Consider the following 24,573-nt stretch of genomic DNA (forward strand, 5'->3'; position numbering starts at 1 on the left):
AGTATTATTTAACAATGTGTACCATATTAAGCACACACAAATCTATAGAGAATGCAGTATTAAATTTAACAATGTGTACCATATGAAGCACACACATATCTGTAGAGAATTCAGTATTAACAATGTGTACCATATTAAGCACACACAAATCTATCGAGAATTTAGTATTATTTAACAATGTGTATCATATTAAGCACACATAAATCTATAGAGAATTCAGTATTATTTAACAATGTGTGCCATATTAAGCACACACATATCTATAGAGAATTCAGTATTATTTAACAATGTGTACCATATTAAGCGCACACAAATCTATCGAGAATTCAGTATTATTTAACAATGTGTACCATATTAAGCACACACAAATCTATCGAGAATTCAGTATTATTTAACAATGTGTACCATATTAAGCACACATAAATCTATAGAGAATTCAGTATTATTTAACAATGTGTACCATATTAAGCACACACATATCTGTAGAGAATTCAGTATTAACAATGTGTATCATATTAAGCACACACATATCTATAGAGAATTCAGTATTATTTAACAATGTGTACCATATTAAGCGCACACAAATCTATCGAGAATTCAGTATTATTTAACAATGTGTACCATATTAAGCACACACAAATCTATCGAGAATTCAGTATTATTTAACAATGTGTACCATATTAAGCACACATAAATCTTTAGAGAATTCAGTATTATTTAACACTGTGTGCCATATTAAGCACACACATATCTATAGAGAATTCAGTATTATTTAACAATGTGTACCATATTAAGCACACACATATATCTGCAGAGAATTCAGTATTAACAATGTGTACCATATTAAGCACACACAAATCTATAGAGAATTCAGTATTATTTAACAATGTGTACCATATTAAGCACGCACACATCTATAGAGAATTCAGTATTATTTAACAATGTGTACCATATTAAGTACACACATATCTATACACAATGCAGTATTATTTAACAATGTGTACCATAATAGCAAGCTGTCAACATGGCTTTAGACCATCACATAGTACCACCACTGCCCTCCTATCCTTTACAGAGACCATCAATAGTAACCGCAACAAAAACATCCTCTCATCTGCACTCTTCATCGACCTCTCTAAAGCCTTCGACATGGTTAACCATACCCTCCTAATTAATATTCTTGAATCTCTTTCCTTTGATTCTCTGGCCATTAAATGGTTTAGGTCATACCTCAGCAATAGGCAACAGGCAGTTCTCTGGGAAAATCAAATTTCTTCCTTTTTACCTGTCACCATCGGGGTCCCTCAGGGCTCCATTCTTGGACCACTTCTTTTCTCCTTATTTATTAATGATCTCCATGTAGCAATTCCTCAAGCCACCTGTATTCAATATGCAGATGACTCCACACTAATATGCTCAGCATCCTCTCCGACTGAACTATACTTTCGTACTCAAAATGTTTTTAATACTGTAGAAACATGGTTTACCAAACGTTGCTTCCTTCTTAATGCCAAAAAAACAAAACTCCTTCTCTTCACACCCACTACTAGGTCCACCCCCCCAGACTTCTCAATCTCTTCAAATAATGGCACTGTCATTTTCCCTGACTCTACCACCAAACGTTTAGGAATAACCATTGACAAAAATCTCTCATTTGATCACCATATAAACAACACCATTAAAATAATCAACAGAAAAATAGGATCCTTATATAGAATAAAACCTTTCTTAACCTCAACAGTCAGAGCCAAGATCGCTCACTCCCATCTAATCTCAACTCTTCTGTATGCCTCACCTATATTTACCAACCTTAAGAAAACTAACCTCAACAAATTAGCAACTTCCTACAGTAATATTGCCAGATTCGCTACTGGCAATCCCATCAGAACTCATCACTGTTCTAATCTTAGGCAACTAGACTGGCTGGAATTCCAAAAACATCTGATAATCCCCCAACTCACTATTGCCCACAAAATATTTTACCAACCCAGTAATACCCCTATACTCTCAAAACTCTTAATCCCATATAATAATCTGAACTCCTTACGCTCTTCTAGCAAACTCCTTGCAAGCTTAACTAAGTCTAATAATTACAGCTGGTGACTCTCTGTTTACCAACACAGCAGGAAAAAACTGGAACCTGCTACCCAGTGAACTAACACGAATTACATCCTTGCCACTCTTTAAACAAACACTAAAAAAATACCTCCAAAGGCACTGGCTATGCCCTTGTAGTAACCCTAACAACTGCCTTTTACCCCTGTTTCTTCCTCTTCTTACCATACTTCCAAACATTTAAATACTTATAATTAAGACTGACACCATTTAAACTCTAATAAACATATTGCTTAAATTCTTTAACCTGATGTGAACTATTGTACATAATAATTACTGTATTATATCTGTTTTAGCTTTCTTAAGCTATATTATGTTCACTGTACTTTTCTTAAGTGTTTTTGATCTCTGATATGTTATAACTACCTGTTTCATTTGGTTTATTAATCCTAATTAACATGTAACAATATTTTTACATATTTGTATATCTGTGCGGAGCTTTTCTCCCCGGGCCTCTACTGAAAATGGATATATATCCAGCTAGACTAGCCCGGTTAACAAATGTAAAATAAAATGAAATAAAATAATAAAAATATTAAGCACACACATATCTGTAGAGAATGCAGTATTATTTAACAATGTGTACCATATTAAGCACACACAAATCTATAGAGAATGCAGTATTATTTAACAATGTGTACCATATTAAGCACACACATATCTGTAGAGAATGCAGTATTATTTAACAATGTGTACCATATTAAGCACACACAAATCTATAGAGAATGCAGTATTATTTAACAATGTGTACCATATTAAGCACACACATATCTGTAGAGAATGCAGTATTATTTAACAATGTGTACCATATTAAGCACACACGTATCTATCGAGAATTCAGTATTATTTAACAATGTGTACCATATTAAGCACACACATATCTGTAGAGAATTCAGTATTATTTAACAATGTGTACCATATTAAGCACACACATATCTGTAGAGGATGCAGTATTATTTAACAATGTGTACCATATTAAGCACACACAAATCTATAGAGAATGCAGTATTATTTAACAATGTGTACCATATTATGCACACACAAATCTATAGAGAATTCAGTATTATTTAACAATGTGTACCATATTAAGCACACACATATCTGTGGAGAATGCAGTATTATTTAACAATGTGTACGATATTAAGCACACCCATATCTATAGAGAATTCAGTATTATTTAACAATGTATACCATATTAAGCACACCCATATCTATAGAGAATTCAGTATTATTTAACAATGTGTACCATATTAAGCACACACATATCTATGGAGAATTCAGTATTATTTAACAATGTGTACCATATTAAGCACACCCATATCTATAGAGAATTCAGTATTATTTAACAATGTGTACCATATTAAGCACACCCATATCTATAGAGAATTCAGTATTATTTAACAATGTGTACCATATTAAGCACACACAAATCTATGGAGAATTCAGTATTATTTAACAATGTGTACCATATTAAGCACACACATATCTATAGAGAATTCAGTATTATTTAACAATGTGTACGATATTAAGCACACACATATCTATAGAGAATTCAGTATTATTTAACAATGTGTACGATATTAAGCACACACATATCTATAGAGAATTCAGTATTATTTAACAATGTGTACCATATTAAGCACACCCATATCTATAGAGAATTCAGTATTATTTAACAATGTGTACCATATTAAGCACACACATATCTATAGAGAATTCAGTATTATTTAACAATGTGTACGATATTAAGCACACACATATCTATAGAGAATTCAGTATTATTTAACAATGTGTACCATATTAAGCACACACACATCTATAGAAAATTCAGTATTATTTAACAATATGTACCATGTTAAGCGCACACAAATCTATAGAGAATTCAGTATTATTTAACAATGTGTACCATATTATGCACACACAAATCTATAGAGAATTCAGTATTATTTAACAATGTGTACCATATTAAGCACACACATATCTATAGAGAATTCAATATTATTTAACAATGTGTACCATATTAAGCACACACACATCTATAGAAAATTCAGTATTATTTAACAATATGTACCATGTTAAGCGCACACAAATCTATAGAGAATTCAGTATTATTTAACAATGTGTACCATGTTAAGCACACACATATCTATAGAGAATTCAGTATTATTTAACAATGTGTACCATATTAAGCACACACATATCTATAGAGAATTCAGTATTATTTAACAATGTGTACGATATTAAGCACACACATCTATAGAGAATTCAGTATTATTTAACAATGTGTACCATATTAAGCACACACACATCTATAGAAAATTCAGTATTATTTAACAATATGTACCATGTTAAGCGCACACAAATCTATAGAGAATTCAGTATTATTTAACAATGTGTACCATATTATGCACACACAAATTTATAGAGAATTCAGTATTATTTAACAATGTGTACCATATTAAGCACACACATATCTATAGAGAATTCAATATTATTTAACAATGTGTACCATATTAAGCACACACACATCTATAGAGAATTCAGTATTATTTAACAATGTGTACCATATTAAGCACACAGAAATCTATAGAGAATTCAGTATTATTTAACAATGTGTACCATGTTAAGCACACACATATCTATAGAGAATTCAGGATTATTTAACAATGTGTACTTATGTGTATGTATGAAGACATGAATGAAAGGGCATATTTTCCAACCCTGAGTATTGTGCAGTCTTGGCAAACCTGTTCACCATTTGTGTAGGCAGTCAACATTTGAAAGCTAAACGGATATCAGCCAAACGAGGAATCAGCGATATTCAGTTCCCCTGTGTATGTGTGTGTGTGTGTGTGTGTGTGTGTGTGTGTGTGTGTGTGTGTGTGTGTGTGTATATATGTGTATATATATATATATATATATATATATATATATAAATATATATATATATATGTATATATATATATATATATATGTATATGTGCATATATATGTGTGTGTGTATATATATATATATATATATATATATATATATATATATATGTATGTATGTATATATATACAGTGGATATAAAAAATGTACACACCCCTGTTTAAATACCAGGTTTTTGTGATATAAAAAAGGAGACCACAATAAATCAGTTCAAAACATTTCCCATCTTTAATGTGACCTATAAACTGTACAATTGTGTTTCATGGTATATCCAGTACTGTGGAAATGGTTTTGTACCCTTCTCCTGGCTGATACCTCTCAACAATGAGATCCCTTTGATGCTTTGCAAGTTCTCTGTGAACCACTGCTTTTGCTGTAGCAGGCAACTGAGTAAATGTCAGGAAAATGAACAGCTGAACTTTATTCGGGGTTTATCAGCGTCTCTTTAATTGATGGCAGGTGTTTACCCAAGAAGACCAAATGCTGTAATTATATCAAAAGGTGCTTCAACAAAGTATTAGTTTAAGGGTATGCACACTTATGCAACCAGCTTATTGTACATTTTTTATTTTTTCCCATAACAGATTTGTTTATTTTTCAATTTAATTGTACAATTTAATTGTACAGGTTATAGGTCACATTAAAGGTGAGAAAAGTTTTGAAATGATTTATTATGGTCTCATTTTTTTATATCACAAAAAATGGCATTTAGCAGGGGTGTGTACACTTTTTATATCCACTGTGTATGTATGTATGTGTATATATATATATATGTGTGTGTGTGTGTGTGTGTGTATATATATATATATATATATATATATATACACACACACACATGTATAAAACATTCATGGTTTATATACACAAAAATACATTCATTAAAACACACATATATATATATATATAGATATATAACATTGTACATATTTAAGGAACACAGAAAACATGAAAGTAAGTAAGCCAAAGTGATTAGCTGTACCTGGAATCAGTATTAAAATGATGATCATCCATTATCTCCAATGTAGTCACATGCATAGCAGTTAGCTGGGCTCTGCCTCAATTTAGTTCTGAATTTTGATAGATTATGGTACATCTGTTGTATTCAGGTAGGCTATTCCTGCTAATCAGAGCCATTTTGCTAAAGGATGTCTCCCCTACAGGTAGATAAACCGATACCACAAGAAATATTATAGGCGTTAGTGGGATTGTATAAGGGTGCAAAGGTCAGGGCCTCTCCTACATGAAACAAGTTGTGTCCAGATAAGTTAATGCATTAAGAAACATGCAGCAACATTAAAAGAAGGAGATGCCTTCCTTTAGGAATATTTGTATTATGAGACCCCAGCAGAGTTACCAGGTGTTAGGAAGAGATAGGGACACCAGCAAAATTAACGAAGGAGGATTGTGGCAAATTGAACAAAATTGTAAAGCCCCACAACTGAAATAGCTGCTTCCATTTCAGTCTCTAATATTAATCAGAATAACTGGCCTGTGAAATGACATTTGGAAGTTATTTCTCAGAAAAAAAGAGAGAAGTGTTTTAATTTTAAGTGGACAGTAACAACAGTTGCCAACAAGTTCTTTATTCCTTTGCCTTTATTGTTGACTATGTAAGTGATTACATTTATCCCTCCCCAGCCCTCTTGACTCACCTAGATGACCATTTGTTCCTCCACCTGAGGTATGGGAACTATAGCCCACTAGATCTTATGAGCCTTTACCCTGGGAGGACACACAGGGTCCATTCTTTGTCAGACTGAGAGCTCTACAGCCGTACTGTGCCTGAGGAGTTCATTGGTGCCCCAAACACAGGATGAAGGCTTAGGTCATCCTTTTCCTTGGTCAAGGACTTCAACAGTCAAATTCGTCCATTAGGGAAAAGAGAGAGAGAGAGGTGGATGGTAGAAAACAGGCCAGTTTATAGTTGAAGAGGACCAAGTTACCTCAGTCCCATCACAAGCTTTTCAGTAGCTGTGATCTGGAAGTGTTTGCGAACTACTGCACATACTGTTCCAGGAAAGTCATAGTCCAGTGGTAATACAAGTGTCTGTTGGCTACTGCTGTGGATAATACATCTGTCCTGCTGTAGCTGTCTCTAGCATGGCTAGCAAATACTGCCTTTTGCCCCCAAGATGAGTGAGCTAGTGCTGACCACTCACCCCCGCCCCAACACGGTCCTCCTATCTCCTAGTTAAACGTGGATTTGTTTGGGACGCAATCAGGGATATATTCTTCAGCGTCACAGGTCAGGATATCACTATACAACATTTTGTTGCTTCAGTACATGGTTAGGCTCTGGCTATAGTTCAGTTATAACACTATAAAAATAGACCATTTTTATATAATCGTAGGTGCATTTCCTAAACATAATATTATCTCACAGTAGCTTCATTTGCACAGCACCTCTGATTTGAATTTTTGAATGTTATAAATTTTACCAGAGTATTGAAATTAACTACAAAATTCAAAACAGCTTTGTAATTTAGAGATAAAATTGATGATTATTTTTTTAAATTGTCTTTATTTCTTGTGTTGTCTTTTTTGATATTATTGTTAATTCAGATGTATTATATGTTCTTCTCTTTGTTTTATATCAGTTATGCACATTACTGTTGTGATATGTTGTGTATATTTATTACTTGAGTTTTTGTTTGTTGTAATTTAATATTCATTGTTATTGTGCATTTTGTTTTAACTCATCAAGCCTAAAATGCCTTTTTTGTATATTTCTAGTTAAAACCCTTATCTCCTTATGGTGTACAGTTGTTTTTTTTTTTTGTTTTTGTTTTTTGATATGGATTTTTTAGCTAAGCAACTTTCTAGCTAGTAATAGCAGTATTAGAGCAAGGGATGCTAAAATGACAATGAGATTGTTAATCTAGCATGTACTACAGTAGAGAAATTAATCACAATTTGGCACATATTAATATTTTCATATCTGTGTTCATATTTTCATAACTGAGAATCCTTCATGTAATCAAGGGGTATGGTGTGATATGCCATGGCTGGAGACAGGGAAATTCATTGTTAATATCCATTTATATCACACTGCACCTGAGATATTGCTAGCTGTTTGTTAGTAATTATGAACATAAACAGTATTCTATATCTTTTTAATACTTCAAAAAACAAGTGACATGCAAACTGTTGCATGACATCAGATGAAACCTTAGATGTTATTGAATAAATCTATCTTTGATATTTGCACTGTAAGTTGTTGTTTAGCTTTTTTAAACACCTTCATTGAATTATCTCTTGTGACACAGACAAACTTACATTGATATAAACATTGTGGAAGCTCTGATGCAGTCAATGTTGAGAAGTGATAGGCTAGTGAGTTCCCATATGACAGATCAACTGATGGCACAGGATGAAATTGAAGATAAGGTGCCACAGGAAGATGCTATAGAACTTTCTATACAATGCCGGCAGGAAATGGAAAACAAAAAAAAAATGTGCCCTCAGTTTAGAAAAAAATTAACTAAGAGAAGAGTTACTTGATTTAATAGACATAGATAGACATATTAAGATCAATGAAAGAAATAAACTGCAGAAGGTCAATAAAGCTCCAAAACTCAGAAGTCTGATAAAACAAATGAACACAGTAATTAGGACTATTCATAGAGATCCATGCAATATAACAGAAGTAAACAGGTTATATTACTGTGCAACTAAATAACAGATAAAATTCTACCACAAGAACACGGGGTAGTAAGGGAAAGGAAGGGGAGAAATCTAATACCATCATGGAAGTATCAAATAGAGAAAACTATAAAGCAGTTAAGACAAAAGTGTGACCGTTAGAGGAGTATAGAAGAGGGAACAGATCAACAAAAATACTCAGAAAGATAGACGTGATAAAAGCAATCTGCAATATTATAACAGATAAGAATCTGCCATGCACTATCGCAACTAAACTAAAAATATCAGCACAGGCAGAAAAACTCAGAAGATGCACAGATAAATATAAAGGAAAAATTACAAACAAAATAAGGAATTTATTGAGGACCTCAAAAAGTTTTGTAGAGAATTGTGAAACAAGGTAAAAAGAATTGGAACACCACCCAAAAAAGAAGAAATAGATACATTTTTGAGAAGTATTTATGAAGATCCTGTGGAACATAACAAAGATGCTAAATGGAGAGAAGAAGTAAAAGAAAGAATAAGAAGCTCAAATGTAGAGGATATGAAATGGGATGAAGGAACAGCTAGAGAGATTGAAACAATGTTAAGAAAAGCTTCTAACTGGAAAACACCGGTCACAGATGCAGTACCTAACTTCTGGTTAAAAGTATTAACATCTTTGCAATGAAGATTTAGCCATGAGTAAGAACTATTTATATGGACATCCTGAATAGACACCAACCTGGCTAATAACAGGAAAAGCAATGCTCCTACTTAAGAGTGAACCTACAAGGTGCTTTAAAAATTATAGACCAATAACTTGCCTTCCGATGACTTATAAACTATACATCAGAATTGATGCTGACAGAGTTTATAGTCATTCAGAAGAAAACTCAATCACAGCAATAGAACAAAAGGGCAAAAAACAAAGTCATATGGAACTAAAGATTATTTGTTGCTGAATAAAGTCATAATGGAGAAATGTAAAAAGGGGAAGAATATAAGTATGGCAAAAAAGCATTTGGTAGTATCCCACATTCATGGCTAAAAGACTGCTTAAAATGTATAGATACATCCTACACTGATCAACTACATTACAGTGACCATGAAACAGTGGTAGACCACTTTGTCATTAAGCCACAATAAAGGGCAAATTATTTTTTCAGGGATAAAAAATCCAAAGGGGGATATTCCAGGGTGACTTCCTGTCACTTCTGCTATTCTGGGTTGCCGTTAACCCATTAAGCTGTCTACGTAACAGATTAGTTAATGGCTATAATTTGGCTCCTAGAAAACAACAAAGTGTAAAGATAGCTCATCTTCTCTTTGTCGATGATTTAAAACTGTATAGCTCATCAGATGAGGAACTGAAAGCACAACTGCAAAGTTCTCAAAACATTTTCAGATGATATAAAAATGTCATTTGGTCTTGATAAGTGTGCGAAAGTAACCTTTAAAGCAGGAAAACTGCAGTACCAAGAAAACATCAGTTTGGGACAAGAATGTGATATAAAAGAACTTGAGCAAGAAGGAGTGTATAAGTATTTGGGAACTGATGAAGGATCAATAATAAAACAAAGGTATAAAATATCAGGATTTGCAGGCAGAAACGAGAGCAATGTGGAAGAAAGATACTCAGACAGTTCCAGTACTAGTAGGAGCAATGGGTCTTATAAAAAAGAATCTACAATCTTATTTAGATAAGTTACCAATACATGTAACTCCATATGAATTGCAGAAGCAGTCATTACTGACACATTATGGGTGCTGCGAAGAGCAATTCCTGCTGACATCAAAGACTGAAATAATACTAATTTCATGAACTTTAATCATACTTTGACTTACAAATGGGGTCCATTCCCATCATGGTAATAGAAACCCAAAAGACTTGGAGAAATTAGAAAGAGGTATAAATGTAATCAAACCATATTAACAAGTTCACATTTATAAATGTTATACATCACATATGTTGTTATATAGTTTAAGCAACATTACATGAATTGTTCAATACCTGTTTTCCCACAAATTCTGTTTTTTTTCTCGATATAACGTATTCCTACCCTTTTCTAATAATTCAGCTTCCTGTTCTTTTACATCTATTACAATATTCACTACTTAAATAAAAAAACATGCCAAAAAGCTCAAGAAAAACAGCAAAGGAACTAAGTGTTAGTTTACCACTTTCTTTCTTTTTATTGATTCGAACTTCATCAAAACAATACAAATAATCAACTAAGAATGACTCTTTAGATACAAAATCAGTTAACTGTCCAACCAATAAAAAACATTTAATTAGTTAAATACTAATAAAATAATTTGTTTTTGAGCAAACCTTTAATGTTTAAAACCCCATTTAAACCGGGGGCTCTGTCATCCCTCAATGCAACCTGCCACTTTAACTCTTTGATTTTCAAGGTGGTGTTCAGTATGTTAAAAAACAGGGGCCTTCTTAGCCCCCATAGCAACTCCACTCTGTTGATAAATCTTTCCATTGAAAAAGAAAAAAAATGTTTGTTACAACCAAATCAAGAAGAAGGCAGATGGATATTGATCTTAATCAGACTGAAATCAGTATTCTGCATCAAGAAATTCTTAACAAAAGATACCCCTTAACTTTCATTGATTTAACTTCCTAACAAATAATGTCAAATCTAGAACAATGTCAACAGTATTGGCCCTTTGAGAAGGAATAAAAGAAAAACCTTTCTCCAAAACCAAGGTTTGATCCTGGTTAAAAACAAAATCACTTAAATTGTATATTGTACACATTGGGACTACCTCTTTCTTCCCCTCCCCTTTTCTTGGAACCTTGCTTCTTGCCTCCTCTCCCTCCCCTGTGTGACGTGTTTAAAATGGGAGAATATAAGGGGAAAGGGGAATGCACCACAGCCAAATTAACATTACTAACACCAAGAGGGTCATTAGAAACAACCCCGTTGTCTTTAGGACAAGGTGTTAGTATTATTAGTACTTAAAGGTGGAAATTCCTGCACATCAGCAATATTGAAAGAGGAAACATCCTCATCCCTGTGCTGACCTTTAGCATCATTATTAGACTTGTAACCTTTCAACACATAAGCTGAACTGTTGGCATATGCCTCACAGTCTCTAGCTAATTTTTTCCTTTTCCTGGTTGTTAAAGTGGCAGTACGTCTTTGAATCTTACCTCTAAACTATTATACAATGATTTATACAAAACAAAATTTGGATCATTCAAAATTAAACTATTTAATTCCATAGCTCATGCTTTTAATACACAATTTTCATCTTCATTAAATTTAATTAAAAGTTTCAAGGTTTCAAGGCCTGCATTATTGTATAAAGAAACTAAGTCTTTGTTAATCCAGTCACTAGTAGAAATTCCTTTAGGAAAACAGTAGCATCTGAGTCCAAGTGGAGCTTGCTTAAATTCAACACAAGCTTTAAGATGGAAAATGTCAAAATCTAGTGACAGCAATGTAAAAACTTTCTTCTCCAGTTCGTAAATATTAAACTTACTGTTAACAGAATTGACCAGGCTGATTCCATTAACATCAGTTCTTTTTGTTGAGGCTTCTGTTATGACAAACGGATTAGTAAGAGAAACATTAATGAAGACTTGATTGCGACTGTTAGTTCCTTGCTCAACTATAGTGCAATCACTGCTAGTAGGAGAAACTGCATGCCCAAACCAAAAGTGTCAAGAAGCAGATGCAGCCCCAGCAATTCTGTTAAGAGAATTCATTTTCTGGCATAAAACCTCAGCCTTCACAATGGCTAAGGAAAGGCTTTGGTGTAAAGACAACAGTTCTTCAGATAAATTGGGAATGCTCAATTCCATATTTACGTCTTTTTTTGCATGTGTTTTGTGAGCTTGCAGAGGAACAAATGTTGAAACAACCACTGTTAGTAGAAGCCTGAGATGCCATCTAACCGCTGAGATGCCAAAGAAATCCAACAACTGGAGAACCAAAAGACTTAAAGATGCAGTGTAAGGCACAACGAAATAAGTAAAAACAAAATGCCAAAAAGCACAAGAACTACTCAGATGAACTGAATGTTAGTTTTGCGTTTTCATTCATTTCAATGACACGAGCTTCATCGGAAGAATAGAAATAATCAGTTAAGAAGGGCTGTTTAGATACAAAATCATTTAATTGTCCAACCAATAAAAAACTTTTAATTAGTAAAATACTAATAAAATAATTTATTTTTGAGCAAACAATGTTTAAAACCCCATTTAAACCAGGGGCTTTGTCAGCCATTAATACAACCTGCCACTTTAACTCTTTGATTTCCAAGGTTGTGTTCAGTATGTCAACAAATCTGCCAGAATCAGCATAGTCTAATGCTAAGAAATAACATTTCCTAAAATGTAAACATTCACCTGCATGCTTTGACAAAGCATTGTTAGGATCAGATATTTTATAGCAGCTCTATGTTCATAAATTCTTTTATATAAAGTTCTAGTTGTCTTCCCAACATAGAAACTGTCACAATTTGTGCAGGAAGTGAGGTAAATAACCCTCAGTACTATTACAGCTAAGTCTACCCTTAGCCCAAATGGTCCTTTGCAAATGTTTATAGTGAAAAGACCAAGTGAAGTAATGAACCTACATTGCTTAAAATCAAAACGGGTGAGTCCCAAATGGTCCATGAACATTTATCAGAATGGAGGGGGGCCCTAAAACTGAAGCAGGCTTTTAAGATTACAATTTTTTTTATAAATAAAAGAGGGATGATAACATAAGATTCAATGCAGATGGGAAGAGGAAATGCAAACTTTTTATTAGGGATACTACTACTTGTATCCCTTTCTTTTGTAACAGTATTTCTGTAGTTAATACTTCAAAAAACAAGTGACTTACAAACAGTTGCATGACATCAGGTGAAACCTTAGATGTTATTAAATAAAACTATCTTTGATGTTTGCACTGTGAGTTGTACAGCTTTTTTAAACACCTTTATTAAATTATCTCTTGTGATACAGGCAAACTTACATTGATATAAATGTAATCAAACCATATTAACAAGTTCATATTTATAAATGTTATATATCACATATGTTGTTATATATCATATAGTCTAAGCAACATTACATGAATTGTTCAGTACCTGACTTCTCTAAACTTCATTCCTCTTCAAAAACATTTCTCTACATGTATTGCTACCACAATTTTCATTTTTATATAATTTATTCCTACCCTTTTCTAATAATCAAGCTTCCCCACTGCAAAATTCACTACTTCAGTTACAGTTGGTTTAGATTTTGATTTCTACTTTATAGTAATTGTTTTTTTTTATTTTTTTATTTTTTTATTTTTTGGCAGCCACCAGAATTAAGCTTAACAGGGCCTTACTGTGTCTAGGCAATTCAGATCCTTTTTCCCAGCTCAAAAAACATAATTTCCTTAGTTACATTAATTTCCTAACCCAGTATTCCTGACAGAGCAGTCTGCAGGGAATCTTTAAAGTTTGCCAACTCATTCTGCTCTATGAACATAAGTTCCCAGGTACCCGTTTCTTTCACATTACACCCCCAACATTTACTGTCTACCTGAGGAAAAATTCTTTGGAGTCTGCATGGGTTATAAAACACTTCAAAGGAAAAATCCTAAATCTTGTAAATGTTGTTGCATATGTGGGAGCCATACATATGTACGCACATTGTTCCTTTGTGAATTGCATATCTAATCTCTTTCTTCGTATTCTTTTCTGACCTCTTCTGATTGATTCATATAGTTATTGTGTAATATTTTATATGCCCTACTAATTATCCCTTCTTTAACAGCAGCTTCCACTCTAGATTTAGTTTAAAAACTCCACCAGTTCAGGTCTTTTACTTAGGATTCCCCTATCTGTTTCTCTTTGCCTGTATTCTGATATCATTCCAAGATAGGGAAGGCAATCTCTATCCTGCAGTCCAAATGTAATCCTGGCCTCTTCCCATTCTATTACCCTTTTTCTCTAATTATTTGCACCCAATACCTATGTTCTTTGCAAGTGTCTTCCAGTAAATTATAGCCCCTCTTGCCTATTCTCTGTACCCCATAGTTGCAGTCATACCTAATTGGCAGAATCTCCTTTATCTCCCTATTGGCTTTGTTCTTAGAATACTTTCTGCTACTTTATGAATATAACATGAAAAAATACCACAACCTTCAAGGTAGTAGCAAAACCAGTAACAGTAAAAAAAACTTGTATAAACCAACCAGACAACAGGGTACCCACGAAATAATGTACAAAACCTTCTGTTAATCAGAACATTCTGAAGAGGTTATTAGGCAAAAGCAGTTAATAAAAAGTTTTGTATGCTATTTCGTGGGTGTCCTGCTGTATTGTGGGTTCATACAAGGTTTTTACTGTTATTACTTTATGATTATACAGTTCAGTATGACTTTTGTTATTCTTTTTAAGGATCTGCATCCAAAATCCCATTCTTTCCTTACTCCTTGAATTATTCCCCTGCTTCATCATCATTCCTTTTTACTATGAATTGCAACTCACAGCTTGTGCTATGTATAAGAGCCTTAAATGTGTAGCTCTGAAATATGCTTACAAATCAGGTAATCCTAAATTCCTTGTTCAGTTGGGAGGATCTCACTTAACTGTTGCCCTCTTCCCCTCCCAAGTAAAATCTTTCAACTCTTTATTAGTTATTATCCACAACTTTTCCTCTGGTTGATACAAAATGCATGACTTGTGAATAAAATTTTAGAGACTAAAACATTTTTACTGCTTGTATCTTGCTATCCATATCCATAGCAAGAGCTTCTAGTTTCTCAGTTTTTATATTAACTTATTTTTAATTTCCTCCTACATACCCCACTTATCTGCCATAACAGAATTCTTTTCAATCCATATTGCTAAATACTTCATTTTATCATGTACCCATAAATATAACATTGCTAAATTGATTCATGTGTGGATAAATAGTTTATAGTTACAACCTTTGTTTTATCTTGGAGCTGTCTCATAATGTCCCACAACACTGAGATGTCCTTTTATAGTTCCTTAGGTACAAAATAATATCATCTACAAATAAAGCCAACTTTTCTTGAGCATCATACCAGTTATATCCTGGAATTTACGAGTCCCTTATTTTATTTGCCAATAGTTCCAAATGTAGTGAAATAACCAAGGTAAAAGAGGCCATCAACACCTGGTTCCTCTGTTCAGACCCAACCTCTCAGAGATTAACCCTCGCACTTTGATTTTTGCCTCTGATTCCTCATATATCCTTCTAATTAACCATATTATGGGATGAAATGCAAATGCTTCTATTGTCCTACTCATAAAATCCCAGCTTACCCTGTCAAGTGCATTCTTTGCATCAAGACCCACCAATAACAGCAGTATTTTCTTCCATTCTGCTTCCCTCTGGATCATTAATGTTCTGTTAATGTTGTCAGATGTTTGTATCCCCTCCTCAAAACCTAATTGGTTCATCTCTATCAATTTTGGCATTACCTTTGCCATTTTTCAGCTATTATAGACATAAACACTTTATAATTATGGTTTAAAATTTAAATGGACCTGCATGAAGCTAGATCAGATGGGTATTTACTTTCTTTAGGTTTTACAGCCACCACAGCTTCCTTCCAGGTTATTGGTGCTTCCACTCTTTTTTTTTTTAAATAATTTAAAACAAAACCTTCTAGAACTTTATCACTTTCTTCCCTCCTAAATTCCAAGCTTCCATCAGGATGCCCTCTATTCCTCAAGATTTTCATGCAGATTAGTTATACATCATCACTGTTCTCATCTCCCCCCTTCTTAACTGTTAGTTGTTGAGCGCCATCTTACATTGGCATATTTACTTCTTCCACAAATATTTACATTTGTACATTGTCTTGGTTTTCTGAGATCTCTGCTTTATACACATTTTCATAAAATCTCTGAAATATCTCTTAATACCTGTGACGACCATGCCCTGGCCCAGCAATCAAGGAGCCTCAATCCTCACCACTAATGCGAGGGAGGTCGTCTCCTAGAAGAGAGGAAAGGATAACTAATACACACAGTAAAGTACAATTTCCCTTAAGTGCACACAGAGATCACAGTCATTATGGGGCTGGTTGCTCCTTTGCTCACCAGGTCCCCAATAAGACTCCCCACTGGCACAGCTATAGGGTCCAGGTCTCAGCCTAACTGGGCAAGCTAAAACCTCCAATACCCTCTCTGTCCAACCAGTGCTTCGTGTCTCTGCCCAGGTAGCTGATACACACCCACACACACACACACACACACACACACACACACACACACACACACACACACACACACACACACTTTGACAAGAGGTCATACAACCACACAGACTTTCCAGGGAAAAGGCTGGCACAGGTTCTCCAGCTGTGCCCCTATTACCCAGACCATACGGTAGTAATTCCTGCCACAACCCAGTTAATTATTAGCTACTAAAAGGCCCATAAAAGGTTGTCCAGTTATTATTGTGCAATATTATAATCCAATGGTAGTATGACTAATCAGTCTCAAGTCTTATTGGAAGGGCTTATTACAATAAACTCTATAAATATATAATGTACTCTAAAGCATACTTTATCACTACATAAACCAGCCACAGGTAGGTTTTAAAAATATTTAATAATAAATAATTAAAACACAAGACAAAACTACTACACCACAGAGATATCTAAGAGTTCAGAGATCACACAGAAACTTAAAATAATGCAGTAGGACAGGTCTGATTTTAAAGAAAACTACCTAATTAATCTTTACTAGTTTTAATTATTTCTACAAGAAATCACAGTGCTAAAACTTACATGTGAGCTTAGGCAGAGTGCTGAGTTAGATATCCAAGATCAAAATGCTCCAAGTCTCTTGTGAGAAATATTATTTAAACATTACTAACAAACATGTCTGCTGGTTCCCTCCCAAATTACATCATGTTGACACTTAGGTTTTCCCAGGCAAGCAAACTGCATTATTTAGCAATCTAATACCTGCTCAGAAACTTACAACAATAAAAGGCATTAAATATATACACTCTAGCAGAAACCAGAGCAATAAAGCACCTTCCACATGTAAATTCTGGTCATAAACTTTAGCCTTAAAACAATGGGCATGAAACCTTCATCCAGATGCATTGGAGCAGAATTCTAACATGAAAGGGTCACAACATGCTTCACTGGGCCAGTAGAGTGCAATAGTGTCACATATTTTGCAGTTCCACATTTCACAGTATTCTTTTATACTCAAGAAAACATGCCTGTATTTTACATTTATTTACAAATGCCAGAATTATATATCAAATTCTATTTGACTAGGCTGGCAGCCTTCGCCCATCTCTCCCCAATCATCACAATACCTCTACAGGATCTCTGGTTATTTTTCTTGTTATAGACTTCCTAAGTTTGGCAACAACCCTTTCTATTTTCTGTTGCCATGGTTGTACCAAAAGTTTTTATGCTCTAGAGTTATTATGAAAACAGTTGCTTAACATCAGTCTTTCTAAACTCATGCATATTATTCAGGTTCTCCCTTATCTTCTCTTTAGTACTCTGCAATTGTGCCTCTTCTTGTTCTGCAAGATTCCCCTTATTTTGTAATACTTTAACCTCTGTTAACCCCTTTAAATGATTATTACTTCTTAATCAGATTTCCTTTCCTTTTATTTCTACCCTATTTTTAAACCCCACTTTCATTTTATCCCACTCACTAGCTGTAACTTATAGAGTACTTTCTACCTTCTGTAACATCTCTCTGATAATTTCCACACCCATTCCTTAAATTCCTCTCTTTTTTAACAGGTAGGTGGGGAAGCACCAGTGTCCCATCTTTACTTCATTACCCTGCATATTTAACTCAGTATATTTGTGTGTCAGAGTTCTAAATTAAATGCACATGATCCTGTGAAATATAATCTCCATCTAATCTAGCACAGGTGTTGTACCTTGGTGAAAAAGATGCAAATTCTCTCTGAGTTCCTGCTACTGAGTTCACATCTTTCATACCAAATATTTTCATACATTTCTTCAGAAATCTACCAAGTTTTATTATATTTCCCTTTGGTTTCTTCAGATACATATTTGCTTTTGCAATTCAAATTCCAGTCCCCGACTATAAGTAATATTCTCTGCTGAAAGCTCGTTATTTCTCCAAAAATTTTTAAGGTCCATAATAGCAGTTTTAGGCAGAATATAAATACATGCAGCATAATCCTCATCCCTTACCAGTAGTCCCTTACTGTCACAGGTCTTCCATTATTATCTTTTTTCCCTTGTTCTGTCACTACAGGAGCTCCTTTAGCAATTAATATAAGTACTCCTCTTTTCCTTTGTCCCTGATACTCTGCCGAATATCCATCCTGAAATTCTTTCTTTATCAAATTCACATGCTGAGTTTCTTTCCAAATATGCTTCATGTAGCGTTGCTATATATGCACTCTATATTTCTTTATATAATTATTGTTTCTTTTTTGTCTATACCTGTGATGCCATTCATAGTCCAAAATAATATGGAAAGTGTTGCCATTATGGTAAGACATTCCCACCGGTTATATATGACAGCTTCTGTTTTGATGAAAGTCATCAAACAAAAAACCAAACACATCCACAGAACTCCCCCATAACCTGTTAACTTAATAGAAAGACACATAACTATGTACATTTTCAAATAATGAAGTTTAACTCTCCTAATAGGAACATTTGAGCCAAATAGACAGCTGCTAACAGATGTCCTAATTAACCTGAAACTGAGGTTATATATGCTAAGATGCATGTTTTTGCCTGTGATTCTAGATACACAAATTGGTGTTTGTTCTTTTTTATCTTTATCCCCCCCCCAAGATGTGAAAACAAAGTGCATACTTTCAGAAATCATTAACTCTTAGGCTTGTGTTCTGCTGCTTTATTATCAACTTGTCTCCATGGAAATTAAGAGAAAAAATGTAGTCCTTTACTGCAGCCTAAGAGACAAGCTGAAAAATTCATTGTTATAGGAAAACTTTTCATTATATTTGCTGTTCTCATATTTACTTATCTCCACTTAAAATGTTACCAGATTAAGCCAAGGGTCTTAATCCAGACATTCATCTATATAAAAGTAAGAGAAAACATATCAGCTCTACATATATTATGATCTGTATACTTTTTCACCTCATCCTCAACCTCAGCAAACCAAGATTACAGCATATTAACTTAAACTTGCTTTTCTCTAGCTTTCTTCTCTTTTTGAGTAGTAATGCCTACATTTCTTAATACTAAATACAGAAGGAAGAAAGAGAAGATGAAGAAGGGAAAAAGGGCATCTGTTTACTTTATTAACTTCATCACACACAAGAACAACTAAAATACTTTACAATAACGTATGCAATTTATATTGTAAAAAGTTTAAGAAAAATACTAAGAATAGAAATTGTTTTACTTACAGTTACCTTTCTCCCTCCTACTCCAATTCACTCAGAGTTCTTCTAAACATTAACAATATGAAGTGAGGCAAATGCTTTTCAGTTCCTCACAAGTTTAAATTAGTCAACAAAAGTCCACTCTTTCCACTTATTCTTATACAACCGTATTTCACAAATGTGACTGATGCTTTGTGGTCTTAAATTAATTCACTAATTTCTGTGTTGCTGGTCTTCTTCATGTTTATCTCCATCTCCCAGTTCCAGATATTGATTGAATTCTAAGGTACTCCTGATTCTTCTGGTCAACTCTTGTGTTTTTCTTTGTTTCTCAGGCATTTTCCTTTTGAACAGTGGAAATTGTTTCACTGGTAAAGTCTCGCCATGTGCTTTATTATCAGAAGAATGAGAATCAGAGTCCCCTTCTGTTTCATGACTCACTTTTTGCTGGACAGACTTTTGCATTTCCTACTTAGCATGTCCTGTATCAAAAAATTACTTTGATCTTTCAAAGAAAAAATATTTTGAAGATAGTTGGATACAGCATCTTGAATTCCACACCTGCCTCTCAACATTCCCTAACTGCTGGAATAAATGTGTTTCTCTTCTGCCTGGTGTACAATGGATAGTCATCTTCTACAAACACTCTACCGTCTCCAACTTTTAATATTTTGCCCTTTTGCTACAGTTTTGTCAGGTTCAATGCTGTCGACTGGTAGGTTTGCATTTTTACTAGTAAAGATCTTGTCTGCTTTCTCCTGGCCAGATTTGGAACATACACAGGGAGAGACCTTTCAATTAACAGTTCCTGCTGTGGAATACAAGTCCAATTGCTTATTTGTGCCTTCATAAAATGAATACAGTCTTTTCCTTCCAATTTCTGTGGTACAGCAGAAAATCTCAGATTTTTCCATACCTGCTTTGTCCTCTTATTCTACCATTTTTGATACATCTCTTCTTGGGCTGTCTCATACTCAACCAACCTTTTCTTCATTTTGGCCTCTGATTTTTGCAGTTTTATCAGCTCATCTGAATATCTGTTTAAAGTTTCTTCCATTTTTTTGCATTTTGTTAGAGTTTATATACTCTTTCATTGTTTTGTTTATTTTAATCAGCTTTGATCACATTTGACTTATTTTTTTCCTCTCGATTACTGGAAATCATGTCTTGCACCAAAGCTAGAGATTGAATTGCTTTCTGCTGAAGGGCTGCAGGATTCTTCCAAGTCAGTGCTTCTCTTCATCTTTTCTAGTTGATTTTCTTTCAGGTTCTCTTAGTTTCTTCTTTGGTGGCATCAAGGTAGTGTACTTCCAAGCAAGTAACTGAATTTTACTGAAGTTGACAATATCACTGGCTGTTGTTTCTCAGTTTCTGTTTTCGCACTGGGAAAGAGAAAGTTAAGCTGTTTGTCAGTGTGCAGCCATATTGGAAGTTCTGTAAATTGCGCATCTTGAGAGATAATCAATAGTATTTATATTGCTAATTATACAATTAAGCATATTTTGTATATTTCTCTAAATAGCTCAATAAGCATGGGATCATAGAGGAATTTCTTGTCATGTGAAAGTGTTTATCTGGTTAAACAATTTTTTTAACAATATATGTCTAGACTGTACAGTTTTTAAGATATGAGAATTTCTTTGTGAAAGTTTAGCAAAAATATAATTTTTGGTTTATATATATTATAATATATTATAGTATTTATGGAAAGACTATGAATGCACTGGCAATTATCACTGAAAAGAATATTTCTTACTAATAACGTTGCTATTTGTGCAGTTTTAATAGCTTTTACTGTTCACAAAATACATTTATATATCTTATGCTTTTTAAGTTTATTTTTCAGAAAAAATGTGTTTAAAAGAAGGCAGTATTTGAATGAGCTATGTTATGTAACTTTTGACTGACAGTGACTGGATAGATTATAAGTGAAGTATAATGCTTGCAACTAAAATTATGTCAGTATGGTTTGTCTTTATTTATATAAATGTATGATTGCCTATGTCATAAGAGATGATTTAATAAAGATGTTTCTTGTTTAATTAAAAAAAAAGAATGTGTAGGCTGCTAGAGGGTATGACATTCCATACCAAATAGGTGTTAATGGGTTAATTGTTACTGCTTGTTTTTCAAAAACTCAGTAAGTACACATTAAAAAAAAGTATCAGTAGAACTTTGTCTGGGAGGTCATTTTGAAAAGGAATCCCCATCAGCTTTAAAGTTTGCCATTAGCTAAACATGACTATGTGCATCACTTAATCTATTTATGTTTGCCTAGACTTGTATTGTAGTACACTTTTTTAATTGAACAAATAAACTGATATGTATTTCTGTTTACTTAGGTCAAGGTTGCTTTATGACAGAGAACCAGAAAATAAAGATTTGCCAAACTGTCGACTTATTGAAGGCATTGGTATGTGTCTTACTTTATGCAGTCTTTCAATAAATCAATGCACTGCAGTAGAATATTGTTCTGTTTATTTTTGCAGTTACCTACTACACAGTATGAATCACAAGAAACGGTGGTTTGTTTATCCAAATAAGATGTTTTTAATACAGGACCTACAGCAAGAAATTTGTACAGTCATTCAGGCGATCTGTGACAATGCTGACATAATGACATTTCTAATAAATATGTGTTGTGTAATTGCTTTAATGTGCATTGACATTGAAGCACTGATGAAAAGACAGAAGCTAGAGTTTAAATAATATCTCTTGCTACACTAATGTGTCTAGCCATGGATAAACTTGTGTATATAGGACTCCCAGAACAACCTTAGCAAGATCTCGACTCTTAATAAGCTGCTTCCTGAAACTAATAGTATAGGGTTTGATTCTGTCCACCTACATTTGTGTACGTTGTGACCCTGAGCAAGTCAATTAATCAGGCAGCACTCGCAGATCACCCATGAAGAGGGACACTTGTGTCCAATGAGTTTATGTAGTTAACATGTACATAAAAGGAGCACAGGCAATTGCTTGATCGTATACATTTCAGTTTACTTTTTCAATGCATTTTGTATCATTAGCTAAGATTATTACCTGTGAACCAATATGTTTCAACGTCAGTTATCTATCACAGTCATTAGTGTGGATAAAGTTGTTAACAGTATTATCACATTACTTAGCGGTGCTTACATACTGACAGTAATATTTTCACACTAATGTCAGTACTATATATTTTATTTATTATTCAAAAGAAAAAGAATCTAGTAGATTTAACTTCTGAGCTACAGCTTTCAGAGGACTGGGGTAATGTCTCTGTGGCCCCCACTGAAATTAAAACAATGACCCAAGTAGCTCTATTTGGGGGCCACCTTCACTGGAGACAAAGCAGTACCAACATTTCTATCTTGTAATGTTGACTGTCTTCTTTTGTGCTCAAAAGCCTGGTTTGAAATCAGGCATAGGATGTGAAACTGCTAGGTCTTCTAGAAATGTTCTTCAACTCTAATCAAGTGCAGTTTCAATGGCACAGCAGGTAGGACACTTGCCTTGGATTGAGAAGGGTGTGGGTTCTAATCCCCCACCAGATAGATAGATTACAGACATTGCTGTGCGGTGTAAAGGAGGTGCAGCACTCCTGAGTGTGTCGTCCTTAGGGTGAAATATCGAACTTTGATACGGTCTCTCATAACAAAACTTCTAACGGTCCTCTCCAGCCTAAATCTTGGCTCATCTGCCCTCAATTGGTTCCAAAGCTACCTAAATGACCATTAAAAAGCAGTAAGGTGGTCACAAGGCATCTCATCACTATTGCCAGTCACATTAAGGGTACCGCAAGGCTCCATTTCTGGCCCCCATCTTTTCAATATCTTCACCAACAATTTTAACACAGCTACTTCACTAGTTACTTTAGTCCAATATGCAGATGACTCCCACTAATATGTGCAGCCCACACCCTTCAAGAAATGCATGAAAAAACAAAAATATCCTTCACAGCAGTAGAAGCATGGCTTTCCAGTACACAGCTTATACTCAACCATAATAAAACCAAGCTAATAATCTTCCAACCTACTAGAGCCACTGACCCCCCCACCCAACTTTTCCGTAATTGCTGCAAGTAACACAGTAATTGAAACCATTACACAGACCAAACTCCTAAGTGTCATCATTGATCACAACATAAGATTTGACCAACACTAATCACAAACTATTAAGAAAGTACACAAAAAATTGGGTACTCTATATAAAAACAAACAATTCCTAACCAATGGTACCAAAGTAGTCATAGAGAGAAGTCATCTACTCTCAATGCTTTTTTATGCCTCACCCATACTCACGAACCTCAGAAAAACTGACCTAGGTAAACTAAAAACATATTATAACAAAATAGCTAAATTTGCCACTGATTCCCCATACAAAACACATCACTATCTAGTACTAAAAAGTTATCTTTGCTAGAATTCACACCTCTTCTTCACTACAACCTGCTGACAATGACATTCAAATTACTTAAACCAACCAGGGAAAACACCTATCCTACAAAAACTACCAGAACCGTATTCTAACCCTAGAATATTACACTCAACCAACAATCCTAAATAAAAGTTAC

At 34.1% G+C, this 24,573-nt stretch overlaps 1 protein-coding gene across 1 annotated transcript in view; it reads left to right on the forward strand.

Annotated features, from left to right (window-relative positions):
* LOC122797138 (serum paraoxonase/arylesterase 2-like) overlaps nucleotides 1–24,573 on the forward strand; it is a 610,903-nt gene that overhangs the window by 133,945 nt on the left and 452,385 nt on the right. Inside the window, exon 2 of the mRNA XM_044065937.1 lies at nucleotides 22,361–22,431. Within this exon, the coding sequence (XP_043921872.1) occupies nucleotides 22,361–22,431 (71 nt within the window). The remainder of the gene's footprint in view (nucleotides 1–22,360; nucleotides 22,432–24,573) is intronic.

The sequence above is a fragment of the Protopterus annectens genome, chromosome 3.part0 (assembly GCF_019279795.1).
Source record: "Protopterus annectens isolate FY-2018-M chromosome 3.part0, PAN1.0, whole genome shotgun sequence".
In the NCBI taxonomy this organism is placed as follows: Eukaryota; Metazoa; Chordata; order Ceratodontiformes; family Protopteridae; genus Protopterus; species Protopterus annectens.